General features: G+C 47.4%; 2 protein-coding genes across 4 annotated transcripts in view; both read left to right on the forward strand.

Moving 5' to 3' along the window:
* The first annotated feature begins 867 nt into the window (after positions 1 to 867).
* tent2 (terminal nucleotidyltransferase 2) lies at positions 868 to 8,322 on the forward strand. Of its 3 annotated transcripts, none has more exons than XM_083673170.1 (16): positions 868 to 924; positions 1,443 to 1,598; positions 1,825 to 1,944; positions 2,211 to 2,472; positions 2,633 to 2,747; positions 2,852 to 2,943; positions 3,093 to 3,156; positions 3,460 to 3,526; positions 3,681 to 3,757; positions 3,985 to 4,113; positions 4,347 to 4,390; positions 4,539 to 4,675; positions 5,114 to 5,205; positions 6,380 to 6,459; positions 6,551 to 7,917; positions 8,083 to 8,322. In XM_083673170.1, the coding sequence occupies exons 2-15, from the start codon at positions 1,480 to 1,482 to the stop codon at positions 6,623 to 6,625; spliced, it is 1,473 nt and encodes a 490-aa protein (XP_083529296.1). In that variant the 5' UTR covers positions 868 to 924; positions 1,443 to 1,479; the 3' UTR covers positions 6,626 to 7,917; positions 8,083 to 8,322. The 3 variants fall into 3 exon arrangements, with proteins under 3 accessions (XP_083529296.1, XP_083529298.1, XP_083529297.1); XM_083673171.1 differs by having other exon boundaries at positions 905 to 924; positions 1,397 to 1,598; XM_083673172.1 differs by lacking the exon at positions 8,083 to 8,322 and having other exon boundaries at positions 5,114 to 5,232; positions 6,140 to 6,459; positions 6,551 to 6,619.
* A 1,183-nt stretch (positions 8,323 to 9,505) lies between these two features.
* cmya5 (cardiomyopathy associated 5) overlaps positions 9,506 to 17,500 on the forward strand; it is a 12,268-nt gene continuing 4,273 nt past the window's right edge. Inside the window, exons 1-7 of the mRNA XM_083674027.1 lie at positions 9,506 to 9,625; positions 11,276 to 11,954; positions 12,159 to 12,888; positions 13,387 to 13,535; positions 14,875 to 15,912; positions 16,840 to 16,935; positions 17,201 to 17,419. Of these exons, the coding sequence (XP_083530153.1) occupies positions 9,510 to 9,625; positions 11,276 to 11,954; positions 12,159 to 12,888; positions 13,387 to 13,535; positions 14,875 to 15,912; positions 16,840 to 16,935; positions 17,201 to 17,419 (3,027 nt within the window). The 5' untranslated portion in view covers positions 9,506 to 9,509. The remainder of the gene's footprint in view (positions 9,626 to 11,275; positions 11,955 to 12,158; positions 12,889 to 13,386; positions 13,536 to 14,874; positions 15,913 to 16,839; positions 16,936 to 17,200; positions 17,420 to 17,500) is intronic.

A 17,500-nucleotide genomic window follows, 5' to 3' on the forward strand; every position in this document is an offset into this window, starting at 1 on the left:
ATCCTATTGAAATGATCAGTGACAGTATTGAACTGCCCACGTCACCACACCACCCTCCACACTGACGTCACTTCATACCCCAGAGACTGACGTCATTAACATCAAAGGAGTGATATGTTTTTTAGGAATTTTATGGGACCCATCACAATTTGAAATGCAGGACTAACTCGCTGACAGCTCCCTCACACACATGTGCTGATGGTGTAGTGTCACATCCCTGAAAAATATGGCATGGATTTTGTCATTGTGGGCTAATCTGTGTGTGTGTGTGTGTGTGTGTGTGTGTGTGTGTGTGTGTGTGTGTGTGTGTGTGTGTGTGTGTGTGTGTGTGTGTGTGTATGTGTGTGTGTATGTGTGTGTATGTGTATGTGTGCGTGCGTGCGTGCGCATGTGCGTACTCACTCTGTAGGTAGTGCAGCACCATCAGTACCAGGGTGTTCCCTTGCTGGCGTATATATGTGTGCGTGCACCGAATCACATTATTTATTTATTTGTAGATTATTGAATCAGCAATTTAGTCACGAGCAGAGTCCAGTGAGGAGCCTAAAGAATGTAAAAAAAATGTAAAATAAAATAAAATAAATAAATAAATAAAATAAAACATATATATATATATATATATATATATATATATATATACATATATTGTAGAATGTATACCTAATATCTAATATTTACCTAATGTATATAAATTATATACATTATATATTATATTTATATTATAAATGTAATATATATATAAATAAATAGTTTATATACATTAGGTAAATATTAGATATTAGGTTACATTCTGGGTCATTTAATACTTTTATTAAAAAACAATCCCAGGATATGGTTAATGACCGGAAGTCCTCAACCAGGAAGGAAATGAGAATCAAGTTGTTAGGTTTTGCGTTGCGAGCCGCCGGCGGTCTGCATGCTGGGGTGAGTTTACCACACGACAACGAGTTATTTACATCACGGCCGCTCGGTTAAAGTCAACATAATGTTAATGTGAAACGTATGTCAATGTTTATTTGCTAAGCTTACGGACAATGTCTATCTGTTGACGTCGATTAACTTGCTACGCTAAGAGCTAGCTGGCTAATGTTGTCCTCGTTCGAGATGCTTTCTTTTTCTTTCTCTGACTAACATACATAAATATATATATACATACATACATACATACATACATATATACATACATACATACATACATATATACATACATACATACATACATATATACATACATACATACATACATACACACACACATACATACATACATACATACATACATACATACATACATACCTCACCAGATCACTTCTATCTAGTTTGCTAATTAACGTCAAGTAATCTAAACCGAATGAGTGTTTAGATGACTTGATGAATGTGTTCGGTTGGAATGAAGGTGTTGTTGTTGTCACCGGACCGTTGGTCCTCCGCTGTGCCTGTAGACGGCGGTGCTGTTGATGTTGGACCCCGAGGAGCAGTATGTATCGCCCGCCCTACAACCCCAAACACGGACGTAGTGATGGCCTCTTCCCCCTGCCACCGGCCTTCCTCCAGCACCAGAGACTGGCAGAAGCCCAGTTCAATATCAACAACACAAAGTAAGGCAGTCACAAGGTCATGTGTATTGGAGCAGTCCCTCTGCTTGCCACTCTACAGAATTGGGATCAGATATATAAGAGCCCTATATAAGAGTAAACATCTATTGTTCAAATGATTATGCACTGTCCAGATCACTCTGTAAGCCATCAGAGTTTTCACACCCATATTTGTTAGTCTGATGTTTTTGGTGTGTGTGTGCGTGTGTGTGCGTGTGTGTTTATCAAGCTTCCATGGCCGGCCTTTGCCAGCTGGTGTCCCAATCCTCCCTCCCTATCACTGGAAGCCCAGAAGCTCCCCTCCCCCTCCACCCGGACCCCACACATCATCCATGGCTAACGGACGCAAGTAAGGCCCTTATTCTCTCTCTCTATCTCTATCTGTCTCTCTATCTCTCTGTCTCTCTGTCTCTGTCTCTATCTCTATCTCTGTCTCTCCCACTTCCTTGTTCATTAGGACTGGTAATGCCATCCTGGCGATGTGACGTTTCCCAATGATCGACATGCGAGGGAAGGAATGTTTATCACCAGGGCTCTAACGTTCCTGTCTGTCTCCCCCTCTCACCCTCACCCTCACCCTCACCCTCACCCTAACCCTCACCGGGTGTGTCTCAGGAGGCGTAGTGGCGACCAGAGCCCATACGACTTGAAACGGCAGCGCTTCAGTTCCCCGGTCCCCCACCACGGCAGTCCTCCTTCAGTCCGGACGCCTCCTCATGTACCCTGCCAAGGTAGAGGGGCAGCAGGGTCCCCCAGGGAGAGCCAGTCTGCCCCTGGCCGCTCCCCTGCCAGCCCCCAGCCAACCCCCCGAGTGACGCCTCTCTGGGGAGAGAGCCCAAACTCCAGCAGCCCACTGCAGGCCTACGCCAAGGACAAGGTTAGACTGCTGTTCTCACTTACCTCTGTTGACTTGCATCCTTCTGCACTGCCTTACTGAAGGTCTGTTAAGAAAGGTGTCATTCTTAGCCGTGCTGAACTGTGTGTGTGTGTGTGTGTGTGTGTGTGTGTGTGTGTGTGTGTGTGTGTGTGTGTCTCAGTTGAGTGATCAGATAGTGGAGCTGTTTGAGGGGTCCCAGCAGCAATCATCTGATCTGGAGAGGAAGGAGGTGTGCAGGGCTCAGCTCCAGAGAGAGATACAGAGACTATTGCCATGTATGTCTACACAAACACACACCCCTACCACATACACATACCTACACTCAACATTACTCAGCTGCTGGGTGTTCACTCCCCCGTCTGTCCCCCGTCTGTCTCAGTGGCACGTCTGTACTTGGCCGGCTCTTCCCTGAATGGTTTCGGCAGCAGGAACAGTGATGCTGACCTCTGTCTGGTCATCCAAACAGGACCAGTGAGTGATCTGTCTTTCTACACCTTCCAGTTGTCTGCGTATCGAAAGCATATACAAAACTGCTGCGTACGAAATAGATGAATTCTAGACTTTTGAGATGCATGGTTATGAATCAGCTATTCTACCCTCTTGTGTTCTTTCACATACAGGTGGACCAGAGGAATGATGCTGTCTATGTACTCAGTCTCATCCAGCAGCTGTTCTATAGACTGTGTGAGTACTGCACTGCTTTTCCAGACAATGCACTGGTAGATCCTTGGATACATGTCATACTGAATTGCGGCCTAGCAGTTGTGTCATCCCCAAAGGACTCTAGAGGGAGCCAGTGTCCTAGTGGATATAGAGAGCCATATGATAGTTTGCAGAACTCTGATCCTCTGTGTTGGCACCAGGCGTTCTCTGTAGAATGCTGTCTTGGAACTTTTGGTGCCAATGTTGCACTCAGAAAAGTTGTGTGTTTAGGTTCTGTGTGTGGTGTATTATTGAGTTAATGAGTGTTTGTGATCTGGTCCTCAGCTTACCTAGACAGACCTCAGTTGATCAGAGCCAAAGTCCCCATCCTCAAATTCAGAGATAAAATAAGGTACGTCAGAAAAGTCTTATTAATAATGGAAGACAGTTCACCCCCAATCAGATGTTTCCCTATTTTTAAAGTGAGCTGTGTTCAATTCTCTCTCTCTCTCTCTCTCTCTCTCTCTCTCTCTCTCTCTCTCTCTCTCTCTCTCTCTCTCTCTCAGTGGGGTGGAGTTTGATCTGAATGTCAACAACACGGTGGGGATTAGGAACACGTTCCTTCTGAGGAGTTATGCCTACAGTAAGAGCACCCCTCACACTGCTGTGGTCAAACTGAACAAGTCCTGTGTTTCTCTCATAACTGGTGACACACACACTGGTGTCTGCTGCAGTGACTCCTAACTCCCTGTTCCTCTCATAACTGGTGACACACACACCTGTAGTGACTCCTAACTCCCTGTTCCTCTCATAACTGGTGACACACACACCTGTAGTGACTCCTAACTCCCTGGCCCCTCCTCCCCCCAGCTGAGCACCGGGTGCGGCCCCTCATTCTGGTCATCAAGAAGTGGGCGCGGCATTACCAGATCAACGACGCCAGCAAGGGAACGCTCAGCAGCTACACCCTGGTACTGATGGTGCTGCACTACCTACAGAGTGAGTACGCACATGCACACGCACGCACACATACACATACACACACATACACACACACACACACACTCACACATACACACACACACACACTCACGCATACACACACACACACTCATGCATACACACACACACTCACGTATACACGCACACACATTTGTATTCCCTCATGTATGTTTTTAGGCCTTGGGAACTATCCGGTCTAATGTTTTCTGTCTGCGTCTCTGTATTTCCAGCTCTGCCAGAACCAGTCCTACCCTCTCTACAGAGAGAATATCCGGTAGGCCACCCTACTGTTCCCCCTGTGTAGGACATGTTCACACTGTGATGAGTCTACCACTAAAGCAGGCTAAAGGAACTTGCATCACATCACATGCATTGGTGGGTTCCAGTACTGTGTGTGAGTCATTTCCCCTGTGTTGTGTCAGGAGTGTTTCAGTCCCTCCATGGACATCCACCAGGTGCCAGAGGGTCCCAGACACATCCCCCCCTACAACTCCTCCAACCGGGCCTCTCTAGGGGATCTGCTTCTGGGCTTCCTCAAGTACTACGCCACTGTATTCAAGTAAGTCTCAGATACTGAACTCTGAAGGTATGACACACATGAGACCTGTAGGGGCTGCAGCAGCTGCTCTCTCCTTCCACCCCCCCCCCCTTCCTTCCTCTCTAGTTTCATGTTGCTGGGTGAGGGACAGCAGCAGGTGGGATCTGACCTTTGCCCTTTGGCAGTGTTACCATGACACTGTCTGATCCCCGCTGTTTATACGCACAGTACTGTGTCACGGCCTGCCTTAGGGAAACACTCCAACACTCCCATGGCCCAGTGGAGAAGCCAATTAGACTTCACTGACACCATTTCTAATACTTAAGTTGGATTCACAGTCAATCGCAGTACACACATACAAACAGTACTTGAACACACACACACACACACACACACACACACACACACACTGGTTCTGTGTATTATTCTCACCCGCTCTCTCTCTCTCCTGTGCATCAGGTGGGAGAAGCATGTGATCTCTGTGAGAGAGGCTAAGGTGTTGCCCAAGAACAACTCTCAGGAGTGGAGGAACAAGTTCATCTGTGTGGAAGGTAACGAGGTCCAGAGCTCCCCTTTAGGTCCTACATCCTACAGCTCCCCTTCAGGTCCTACATCCTACAGCTCTCCTTCAGGTCCTACATCCTACAGCTCTCCTTCAGGTCCTACATCCTACATCCTACAGCTCTCCTTCAGGTCCTACATCCTACAGCTCCCCTTTAGGTCCTACATCCTACAGCTCCCCTTCAGGTCCTACATCCTACAGCTCTCCTTCAGGTCCTACATCCTACATCCTACAGCTCTCCTTCAGGTCCTACATCCTACAGCTCTCCTTCAGGTCCTACATCCTACAGCTCCCCTTTAGGTCCTACATCCTACAGCTCCCCTTTAGGTCCTACATCCTACAGCTCCCCTTCAGGTCCTACATCCTACATCCTACAGCTCTCCTTCAGGTCCTACATCCTACAGCTCTCCTTCAGGTCCTACATCCTACAGCTCTCCTTCAGGTCCTACATCCTACATCCTACAGCTCTCCTTCAGGTCCTACATCCTACAGCTCCCCTTCAGGTCCTACATCCTACAGCTCTCCTTCAGGTCCTACATCCTACAGCTCTCCTTCAGGTCCTACATCCTACAGCTCCCCTTCAGGTCCTACATCCTACATCCTACAGCTCCCCTTCAGGTCCTACATCCTACAGCTCTCCTTCAGGTCCTACATCCTACATCCTACAGCTCTCCTTCAGGTCCTACATCCTACAGCTCTCCTTCAGGTCCTACATCCTACAGCTCTCCTTTAGGTCCTACATCCTACATCCTACAGCTCTCCTTCAGGTCCTACATCCTACATCCTACAGCTCTCCTTCAGGTCCTACATCCTACAGCTCCCCTTCAGGTCCTACATCCTACATCCTACAGCTCTCCATCAGGTCCTACATCCTACAGCTCTCCTTCAGGTCCTACATCCTACATCCTACAGCTCTCCATCAGGTCCTACATCCTTTACACAACACCGTATCCTCCACCTACACGCAGGGCCAGACTCCACAGCCTGGCATTGAGACGGGTGTAATAACAGCAACAACTGTGTAGTAACTGTGTAGTAACTGTGTAGTAACTGTGTAGTAACTGTGTAGTAACTGTGTAGTAACTGTGTAGTAACTGTGTAGTAACTGTGTAGTAACTGTATGACAGCGTAATGATGCCTGAGTCGGTTCTCTCTGGTTCCAGAGCCATTCGACGGCACCAACACGGCCAGGGCGGTCCATGAGAAGATGAAGTTTGATGCCATCAAAGCTCAGTTCACTGAGGTACGTTTTACCTCTGCTTGTGTTGACTGTGTCAGGAGGATGGTTTGCTGTCCGTGTAAAGGATGCTCTTATGTGTCTCTGCTTTCTCCAGACATGGCAGGCGCTGAGTCAGAGGAAGGACCTGAATGTCATCGTCCCCGTCAGGGCCACCGTACAGAGGAGATAGACGACTCTTCCACCTGTAGGAGACAGGAGCCCGCTACCTCACACTAACTCACCCAGAGGAGATAGCCAGGCCTCAATGTGTCACTCTCTCATCAGGAACTGTCTGGGTCTGGGTGTCCGTCGCCCAGGTCACACTCAAGAAAATAAGTAAAGTAGAGACATTACGCTCAGCCTTTTAGTGTTCGTGCAACGTTGGCCGATGTTACGGAAACTGAGAGGGGAAAAAGAAAAGAAAGGATGGCCTCAGGGGACGGTTGGAAGTGAGATTGTTGCCATCGAGCTGAGGAATTGTCATCATGCTGCTAAGATGAGTGTTAAGACTTTTACACCCAGAGATGGAGCTGCTGCCAAACAGATCTGTCTCCTGTGGTACAGTCCAGTCCTACAGGAGAACCGCTCTGGTCCACACTGGGATCGGATGGAATCTGCATCAACTCAAGTCCCCAAATACCTGTGAAGTTGTGGTGGATGTCTGGTGGATGTCTGGTGGATGTCTGGTGGATGTCTGGTGGATATCTGGTGGATATCTGGTGGATATCTGGTGGATGTCTGGTGGATGTCTGGTGGATCCATGGTCAGATCAAACTGTCGTTGTGCTGCTGTGCGCTTTGTAAGAATCGGGGACCACTTCAAGGCTGTGCCCTCTGACCTCCAGTCTGCGCTGTGATGTTAGCTGTTCAGCGCCTGTCTGGTTCTGCGACATCACTATCAGAACAGTAGAAACACAGAGATTTAAGTTGTAAGAGTTACGTTCTTCCTATTAACAATGCAGTTATGATCAATTGTTGCCAAAATGGAGGATGGTTTGTTGAACGTTCTATATATCTATGGTCTTGTTGGCTATTCTCATGTTTCTCTGAGACTGGTGAGGGCTAGTAGTTTCTGCATTGAAATGTTTTTGTGTCAATAACAACTGGTAAATTAATTGGGTTATCGTTTCATAATAATGATTTATCCGCAGCTATTAGTGTTTTCAACATCAGCTTCAATGGCGAGGAACAGACTCTTTTAAAAATAGACTGAAATCGACTTGAAACCCTTTAATTTCCTCTGATTGGTTCCAAGTCTATTTCTGCCCTCACGGTTCTATCCTGCTAGGTCCAGACCTACGAGGTCCAGTCCTACGAGGTCCAGACCTACGAGGTCCAGACCTACGAGGTCCAGACCTACGAGGTCCAGTCCTACGAGGTCCAGACCTACGAGGTCCAGTCCTACGAGGTCCAGACCTACGAGGTCCAGACCTACGAGGTCCAGACCTACGAGGTCCAGTCCTGCTAGGTCCAGACCTACGAGGTCCAGTCCTACGAGGTCCAGACCTGCTAGGTCCAGACCTACGAGGTCCAGACCTATGAGGTCCAGTTCTACGAGGTCCAGACCTGCTAGGTCCAGACCTACGAGGTCCAGACCTACGAGGTCCAGTCCTACGAGGTCCAGACCTACGAGGTCCAGTCCTACGAGGTCCAGACCTACGAGGTCCAGTCCAGGTAGATCAGCTTCAGACATTGACCAGTCAGTCCTTTGTGTTATCCTTACTAGCTACATTGCTAAACAGACTAGCGTAAGAATCTCTTTCGTAGACTTGAGTGTGACTACTTTTACTGTTAATATTTTGTTTGTTGTTCCATGTCACTTTTTGTACATTTTGTACCATATACACTTTTAAATGTTTATTTAAAAGATTAAATTTCTGAAGATGTATGATTGTATCCCTGTCCTCTATTCATCTCAAGCCACTGTCAGACTTTTATATCAAATAGAACTGGAGGCTTTTAACATGAAGATTCAGCCCTGCTTTTAACATGAAGATTCAGCCCTGCTTTTAATATGAAGATTCAGCCCTGCTTTTAATATGAAGATTCAGCCCTGCTTTTAACATGAAGATTCAGCCCTGCTTTTAATATGAAGATTCAGCCCTGTTAGCCCCACAACCAATATCTGCTAAATCAAACATTTTGTCTGTGTGTGTGTGTGTGTCTGTGTGTGTGTCTGTGTGTGTGTGTGTGTCTGTGTGTGTGTCTGTGTGTGTGTCTGTGTGTGTGTCTGTGTGTGTGTCTGTGTGTGTGTGTGTGTGTGTGTGTGTGTTCTCACATCCCTCTGGCAACCTCTGCACTGTTGGTTTTTCTCTGTGTTTTTAACGCCTTATTACAGCTGATTTTATGACTCTTACATACTGTTGGCATGAGGATGGGTACGGTGTCAGACACCCGTGTGTTTGTGTGTATCCCTGTATAGTGTTGCCGTGAGCCAGGGCGGGGTATGGTGTTAGGACATGGCCTATAATTATCTCAGCTAGGGGGATTCTGATCTTAAAGTCACATTGTCCCATGTTGCCACCGACACTAGGGCAGTCTTTCCCAAAGCTTTGCACTGTGACCCACTACATGTTCTTCTGACCCCCCGAAAAACAACAATGCTGCCATGGGCACCAAGACACATTCTCAAGCTACTTACCTGTGGGATCAAGGAAACCATTGAGCAATCACTCCTAATCACTCTCCATGTGTTATATTTACTCTCTAAGAAGGGTTGTAGGACGGGTGTCAGGGGTCGGCAAGTCATGTAGAACTGCTGTTTAGGGTATTATTCTAGCTGTTTCTCAGCTGTCTTAATTCATGGGGCAGTGAGACCCAGTGTCCTTTTCACACAGCTCATCCCTTCGTCTCTGGGATTTCTCCCCCCCCCCCCCTCTCTCTCTCTCATGCACTCTCTCTCTCTTGGTCTATTTCCGTCTCTCGCTGAGTCAGGCGTACAGTGCCAAGCTTGGAATGACACAAACAGGCAGACGAACTCCCCCGAGCTAAGAGGGCCAGAGAACACCAGAAAGACGCTGGAAACTACGGAAAAACACCAGTAACTACTTAAGATTAGCCGCAGAAACTACTAATATGGAGGAATGCGAGAGTCTGGACTCAGAGATGACGGAGTTACAGGAGTGTCAGTGTGACTCGCCCGAGGATGTTGCTCAGGATGACGAAGACGAAGTTGAGGAACTACGCAACAGGTGCTTCAGTTACCCTCCAATATGCAGTGCTGTCTAATCCGCACCTGGCGCACCTGGCTGTCTTCCTGTAATACCTAGCATTGTACTTTATTCTCTAACGCTGTTTTCCACATGTGCAGGTGGGGGCTATTGGTGGGTTGTGGCATGGTGCAGGTGGGGGCTATTGGTGGGTTGTGGCATGCTTGTAGCTTAGCATTGGGTCAGTCTTTGACTGGGTTGTGGCTAGAACAAGGGGTTATGGGTAAAATTTGGCACTGGTGTGGTGTTGTTGCAAATCCCACAAAGTACTGTATACAAATGAATAGACACACTGGTGAGAAAATTAGACTTTGAGAAACCTTACCGTTCTCGCGAGGCAAACAATGTTGCTTCTTATAAACTATATTTTCCTTCCGGCTTGCTGCCTCTTCTGTTTTCTGAAGCAACACCTGCTCATCATAGGATGCAGCGATGTTCTCCATTCTAGCTGTACTTGCTTGCTCTGATATTTGTGCGATCTCAGCCTGATTGGTCTTGTGTTGAGCGTGCTGTCCTCTCACACTGCCACAGTACACTGGCACGAGAGGGTAATGAATGACTGATACAGCGCTAATTGATTTGAAGAATCATAAAGGAAACTTGAGTTTTGATATGCATACTGAAGTCATCTTATCATCGCCATCTTTAAAGGGGCAATCTGGGATTCAAACAACAACAAAGCGGCCTCCCTGCCACTTTATTTGGTAAACAGCTGAGGGACGGGGCTGGAGAAATGTCACCACTCTCAAATACATAGACATGCTATGGATGCAAGGACTGAGCATCCATGAGAAATCCATGAAATTATTATTATTTTGAAGCTATAGAGTGGTTGTTTACAATTACATTGTTTACAAACAATGGAGCAAAACAAGCTTATATTTGGGGTTCTGATGGGGTAAGATAGTTGATCTAAGATAATGAGGATTTATAAGTTACACTCCTCAAGAATCAATGGCTATATATATATATATATATATATATATATATATATATATATATATATATTACACAATATGTAGTCAAAGCATTGTAGTCAAAGCCCTTTAATGTTCATGGTGCTGTACTGAGGGTTGTGTTCTTTGTATGCGGTGACACAGATGGTCATTCATACATAGGAGAGATATGTCCGTCTCACTCAACTATTTTCTAATATTACATGTGTGACGCATGGGGACGTCATATGGTTTTAACCCTACTGCAGCGGGACGTGTTTACCTCACGGCAGACCTCAGTGCATATTAGATCATTAGTTATAAACTCATCACTCATGCTGGCAGATACTGGCACTGACACACACTCACGCTCACGCTCACGTACAGCTTGATACGTCACACACCCACACTGACAGATGGACACTTCTCAGGTTATCAAGTCGATACGTTGAGTCAAAGCTATAAAGTTCTCTCGTGTTGGGAAATCATTTGGACCTGATAAGTATCCCTCTCAATGTTGTCTAAAAAGCAACTGAGCAAACTTTATCCAATATATTAACTTGAAATATGAGTATATGAATTGTCTGTCTAAAACTTGCAGTAAAGTCTTATGGCCTTCATTGGCCCATACATCCCATATGTATAGGGGAGGGGAGATAGGCACCATCTAATTCCCTGTCCTCCTCCTCTTCCCCAGTCTGAGGGAGGTGGTCCAGGACCAATCAGTGAAGCCCAAACTCCAGTGCCTGATGGTAGACCCCTCCTTTTCCATGGTGACGGTCCAGAGTGAGGACAGCGGCATCGTCTGGGAGACGGCGTCTAGCCGCTGCTCCACCCCCTGGGCGTCCGAGGCCAGCTCCACCTCTGAGGCCTACAGCATGGAAGGCTCCGGGGGAGCGCAGGGCAAGATCACTGTCGTCTTTGATGAGGAGAAGATAGTCAGGAGGAGGAAGAAGACGGGAGGGAGGAGCAAGCTGGGCGAGAGGCTGAGGAGACCTGGGAGTTCTCGATCAGGGTCAGCTCTGGGAGAGGAGAGGCCCGAGATGGCGGAAATATCAGTACCAAATGTTAGAGTAGAAAATCCAGAATCAGATGCAGAGTTAGCAGAACTCAAAGATAAAGACCAGCAGCTATTTAGTTTAATATCGGAGGGGTATGAGATCCTCAACATCAGAGTCCCATCTAAACTGCCAACGGTGGACGAGGAGGAGAGCACAGAGCTCCAGGATAACCTGTCCTACTTGGAGGAGACGCCCAGGATCAGGTCCAAGTCCAGATGGGCCATGCCCCAGGCCACCCAGGCCTACCCCGGGATGGTGGAGGTGGAGGTGCAGGAGGGCACACAGGAAGATGAAGGAGGAAAAAACAATTCAATGGTATGTGGCTTGTTTTTTTATTCATAGTTTTGTTTGTGAAATTCTGGCTTCTTCTGCTGTCCAGATTGTATTTGTCAATGTTCTAATAATGCATAGCATCACACATGCTTACATATGTTTGTAATGTTTCCTTTAGTGACAAATGAATTGATGAATCAATCAATTTCCCCTTCAACTGTTAATTAAATTATACTTAATTCACAGGCAGCAGACAAACAACCAATGGACTCACATACCAGGAAGGACGGCGTCAGTGACATGGACTACTTCGAGCACTTCACCCTGCTGGACGAGGTGGTTCCTGACGAAGAGGCTCCAGAGCCAGAGTGGGACGAGACCCAGACAGAGGGGCTTAAGCCTGGGCAAGAAACAGCCAACGACAGCCTCTCTGCTGCAGAGGACACCTTTGTGTTCGTCACAGATGTGGACATCACCAGCGAGAACCTGGATGAGGTGTTCTACGGGAATGAGTGCCACGAAACTCCAGAGGACCCGTCACGGGGGAGAGAGGAGGATGAGGAGAAGGAGGAAGGGGGGATGGCAGCGAGACCAGGGAGGAGAGAGAGTGTGAGGTCTCTGAAGGAGAATGGGTCAGTGTTGTTCCACAGTGAGGAGACCATTCTCACCCCCATCTTCCTCTCCCCGGGACCCCCCAAGATCATAGACCCTATCCTGCTGGAGGAGCCCACTGCTATGTCCTTCCTCTACTCTGACCTGTACCAGGATGCCATGGGAGAAAGGAGGAGGAGTGACGAGGAGTGCTCCGAGACAGAGAGCACGACATCAGAGAGATCCTTCCAGAGACAGCTGTCGGATTCTGAAGAAGCGGATGGATACCTGGAGAAGTTTACCTTAAAGGACACGACTCCCACTCTGGAGGACCAATCAGATTCAGAGGAAGATGAAGGGGAGGGGCTAAGGATGTGGTCACAGAGTAAGTTTGAAATGACAGGATGTCTAATAAGAGTTGTGGAAGAAAAGGAGGAGGAGGAAGAGAAGGAGGAGGAGGAAGAGAAGGAGGAATCTAAGGTGGAGGTGGTCAGTGCTGCAGAAAGCAGTGGACTTCTACAGCCAACAGGGGATGAAGAGATGAAAGACAGGGTTGAGAAGGAGGCTGGTTCTATCAAAATAAGCCCAGAGGAGTTGGAGGATATACCTAAACCACTGGAGGAGGAGAGGGAAGAAAAACAGGAGGAGAAAATTGAACATACAGAATCCTCTAAGAGTACGACAGACACATTAATCACTGTGCCTGAGACGAAGGCAGAGGACGTTAAGATAACAAAGACAGAAGAGGCAGGGGCTCTGCTGAGGGATGAATCAAAGGAAGAAATTAAGAAAGAACGTAGTGTTGAAAAGACTGAGAGCATTACTGAAGATGCATCCAAAGACAGTGAAGTCTCTCATGTTGAACAGGGTTTACCAGTCACAGGCAAGGAACCCGAGGTCACTGAGGTGGTAGAAGACGGTAGCAGTACGGCAACAGCTGAGGTACAGGAAACTGAGAGTGTAGGCCAGGAGGTGGTCGTCTCTGATGACGCAACCCATAAAACAGAGACTCTAGCCCAGACGCAGGAAGTGGTAGAAAAAACAGAGCAAGTGGTGGTAGCTAAAGTGGAGAAACCAGCTGAAGAGCTTGTGAACAGAAAGTGAAGATAAAACACAGGAACCTGATAAGATAGAGGAAGCAGTCAAAGACACAACCAAGGTAATGCAAGGAGTGCAGGAATCAGAGTGTGTGTCTGCTGAGGCAGTCATTGAAACAGCATCAGCTATAGTTATTGATAAAGTATCAGAAGATATTAAGATGGAAGCTGCAGTTCTGGAAGCTGATAAGATAAAGGAAGTAATAGTGTCTGAAGCAGAAGCACCAACTGAAGCTCAGGAAGCTGAAAGGACAAGTCAAGAGGTGGTCCCCATTGTTGAATCACTGGGTCAAATTCAGATGCTAGCTGAAGAACTTGAGGCAAAGAAAATAGAGGAAGCAGTCATAGCTGAGACTGAGGTCATCACGGAAATCCAACCTATAGCTGAAGCTGAGATTGTAGCTGGAGTACAGATAGATGTAAACACAGATGAACCTGTTACAAAAGTAGCAGAGGGAGAAGGTTCAGTTCAAATGAGTGTATCAGAGGAGGTGGTTCTCGAGAAAGAATCAGAGGAAATAGAGATGGTCCCTGAAGCAAAGGAGCTTGGGAAAGGAGAGGAAACAGTGACAGACAGAACAGAGGTGAGAGTGATCAGTGAAAACAAACCTACAGATGAAACAGAAAGTGAAGATAAAACACAGGAACCTGATAAGATAGAGGAAGCAGTCAAAGACACAACCAAGGTAATGCAAGGAGTGCAGGAATCAGAGTGTGTGTCTGCTGAGGCAGTCATTGAAACAGCATCAGCTATAGTTATTGATAAAGTACAAGATGTAGTTATTGATAAAGTATCAGAAGATATTAAGATGGAAGCTGCAGTTCTGGAAGCTGATAAGATAAAGGAAGTAATAGTGTCTGAAGCAGAAGCACCAACTGAAGCTCAGGAACCTGAAAGGACAAGTCAAGAGGTGGTCCCCATTGTTGAATCACTGGGTACAATTCAGATGCTAGCTGAAGAACTTGAGGCAAAGAAAATAGAGGAAGCAGTCATAGCTGAGACTGAGGTCATCACGGAAATCCAACCTATAGCTGAAGCTGAGATTGTAGCTGGAGTACAGATAGATGTAAACACAGATGAACCTGTTACAAAAGTAGCAGAGGGAGAAGGTTCAGTTCAAATGAGTGTATCAGAGATGGTCCCTGAAGCAAAGGAGCTTGGGAAAGGAGAGGAAACAATGACAGATAGAACAGAGGTGAGAGGAGAAGTAGCTCAGGAGCCTTTAAGTGAAGAATTAGTTTGTGACGTTGGTGCCCCATTTGTTGAAACTGAGGTTGTAACTGAAGCACAGGAGAAAGTGGGTGAGGCTGTCAAAGAGGTTTCAACTGAGCTTCATGAGACTCAGGATGGAGCTCAGGAAGTGGAGGTGGTCACTGAAAAAGTACTGGATGAACCTGAGATTCCAACTCCGGTCCTGTCTGTACCTCAGGAAGTAGTCACTGACAAAGCAGCTGAAGTTCTTACTGAGGTTCCAGCTGAGGAGCTTGAGAAAAGACAAGAGGCTGTAGTGGATGAGAGTGAAACAGAAGTGCAAGTTCCGTTGCCTGAACGTGTGAGGGAGGAGGTGACCACTGACGACGAGCCTACAGTTAAAACTGAGATTATAGCGGAGGGGCAAGAACCTGGAACAGTAGAGGCCATGAGAGATGACTGTGAGAAACAAGATGAAGTTCAGGCACAAACTGAAGTTGGAATAGTGGAAGACCTTGAACAGGAAGTAGTTCCAAAGGAGGAAATCACTCCCACGGTAGAGGCCTCAGAGAGGTGGCCATCTCCTCCAGCCCCTGTGGAAGTAGAGGGCCACCAGGAGGAAGAGCAGATGGTGGAGAGGGACATGGAGGCAGATGAGGGAGTGTTATCCCCTCTCAGGAGCTTCTCTCCTCAAGATGACCTGTCTGGACTGAGCAGGGAGGCTGTAATCCCAGAGGCAGAGTTGCAGAGGGGGGCTGTGAGTCCAGAGACGGAGCTGCCCAGGGAAGCAGACCTCGATGAGGAGACTGTGGAGGAGTATGAGATGATCACACAGCAGGAGGCCAGAGAGATGCCTGAGTCTAAGAAAGAGGTAGAGGTAGACTCAGGCATGGAGAAGGAGAGAGAGCTCGATCTTTCCCCAGATGAGGAGCCCATTGAGGCTGGCTATGACATCATTGATGCAGAGGAGGAGAGTGAGGCCAGAGAAGCTGCTGAACTACAGGGGATGGATTGGTTCTGTTTGGCATGTGGGTGTCTGCTCTCAGAGACTGACCGTGTATCTGGAGTGCATCAGGACCATGAGGTGACGTCTGTGGAAAGTGCCACTGAGGAGATCCGGGTGAGTAGCAAACTGTAGTGTACCACTGTATGCACATTCAGAGTTCACCATCATGTTTAGAACATAAGAAAATAAAGAAGGATACCCCCCCCCACACACACACACACACACACACACACACAATATACAATCAGTAGCTACAATGTAATCCTCAGCTTTTAACGTTCCTTGGTGACATCATCAAGTGGGGACTGATATGTGCTCACTCTGTTCTCTCTCTCTGTGGGTCAGTGGAGATACAGATCTCAATACCAGGGTAAGAGATGGATTTATGACTCCATGTGTATTGGGTTTGGTTTTGGCATTGATAATGTCTCTGCAAACAAGATCTCAATGTCAGAGTAAGAGATGGTTTCATGACTCTGTGAGTGTCAGGTTTGGTTTTGGCATTAATAACGCCCATGCAAAGGTGATAAAATCAAATCCTCCTTGTTGAGGCACGTACAGCTCCTGTCCACTGAGTGGTCAGGTGGTCTGCCCCAGAAGGAACAGAGGGGGATAGAGTGACAACAACATGACCTATATCAGAATTTGTACACGGTCATTCAATAAGCATGGGTGGGGGGTGGGGGGGTTGGGTTGTCATCCAATAGGGGGGAGGGGGGATTCTAAATGAACACCTGGGATTTCCTCTTTAAGTCCTTGGTCCTTGGGCCATGCCTTAAATGAGGGGGGATTCTAAGTCCTTGGTCCTTAGTGATCCCTGCCCATGCTTGGCCAGGACGTGATACAGCTGCCCAAGCTAAGCCGGAGCGGAGCCTGAACCAGAGAAAGACCCTGCAATGCCGTAATGGTCCAGACCTAAACCTTTCAGGGCCATAGTGTGCTTACATGGAAGACTACATTCAGGCTGTACATTCAGGCTGTACATTCAAGCTGTCATTCAAGGTGTGCGATGTGTTTCTCTGTGTTATGTGTGTTTAACAGGAGAAGCTGAGTGAGTGGATCTCAGAGCTGCAGGAGAGATCAGAGAACATTGAGGATCTGGTGTCTGAACTGGAGCTGGCATACAATTCTGTAGAGGTAGGAACTACAAACATGGAGATGATGGTGGTGGAGCAGTGTGGCAACATATCCCATACATGTAATAATGGTCAGCGCCCAAACTCCTGCCCCATCACTCCGCTCTTCCACCTCAGCTGGCCGCCTCTACGTGGATGCAACATATCCCATACATGTAACACTTTTGTTCCTGTCTGTCCATCTGTTTGTCTCTGTCCATCTGTTTGTCTCTGTCCATCTGTTTGTCTCTGTCCATCTGTTTGTCCCTGTCCACCTATTGCTCCAGGACCAGTGCAAGGACAGTGAAGAGGCGATGCAAGCCCAGAATGAGGAGACGATGGCGGTGGTGATGGACCAGTACAACAGCATGTCTCTGGGTATGGAGGAGGAGAAGAAGGCCAAGCTGGAGCAGCTCTACGACCAGATTGTCTCTTTCCAGGAGAGCATCGACTCTGCTAAAGTCACCCTGGAGACCACATCCAGGGAGGCTGAGACAGACGCACGGGTGAGTAGCCAGAGGGTCACACTGAGCTTACGCTTAACACACAGAAGCCACTGCGATCCACAGCAGGGCCAAATACCTTGG

The sequence above is a fragment of the Argentina silus genome, assembly GCF_951799395.1.
Source record: "Argentina silus genome assembly, chromosome: 7".
NCBI lineage: Eukaryota > Metazoa > Chordata > Actinopteri > Argentiniformes > Argentinidae > Argentina > Argentina silus.

Excerpts from the sequence above, each read along its gene's own strand:
- tent2 (XM_083673170.1), top strand. The coding sequence starts at position 1,480 with ATGTATCGCCCGCCCTACAACCCCAAACACGGACGTAGTGATGGCCTC. Across the intron at positions 2,944-3,092 it reads TGGTCATCCAAACAGGACCA|GTGGACCAGAGGAATGATGC; the intron begins GTGAGTGATCTG and ends TTTCACATACAG. Across the intron at positions 4,391-4,538 it reads CTCTACAGAGAGAATATCCG|GAGTGTTTCAGTCCCTCCAT; the intron begins GTAGGCCACCCT and ends GTGTTGTGTCAG.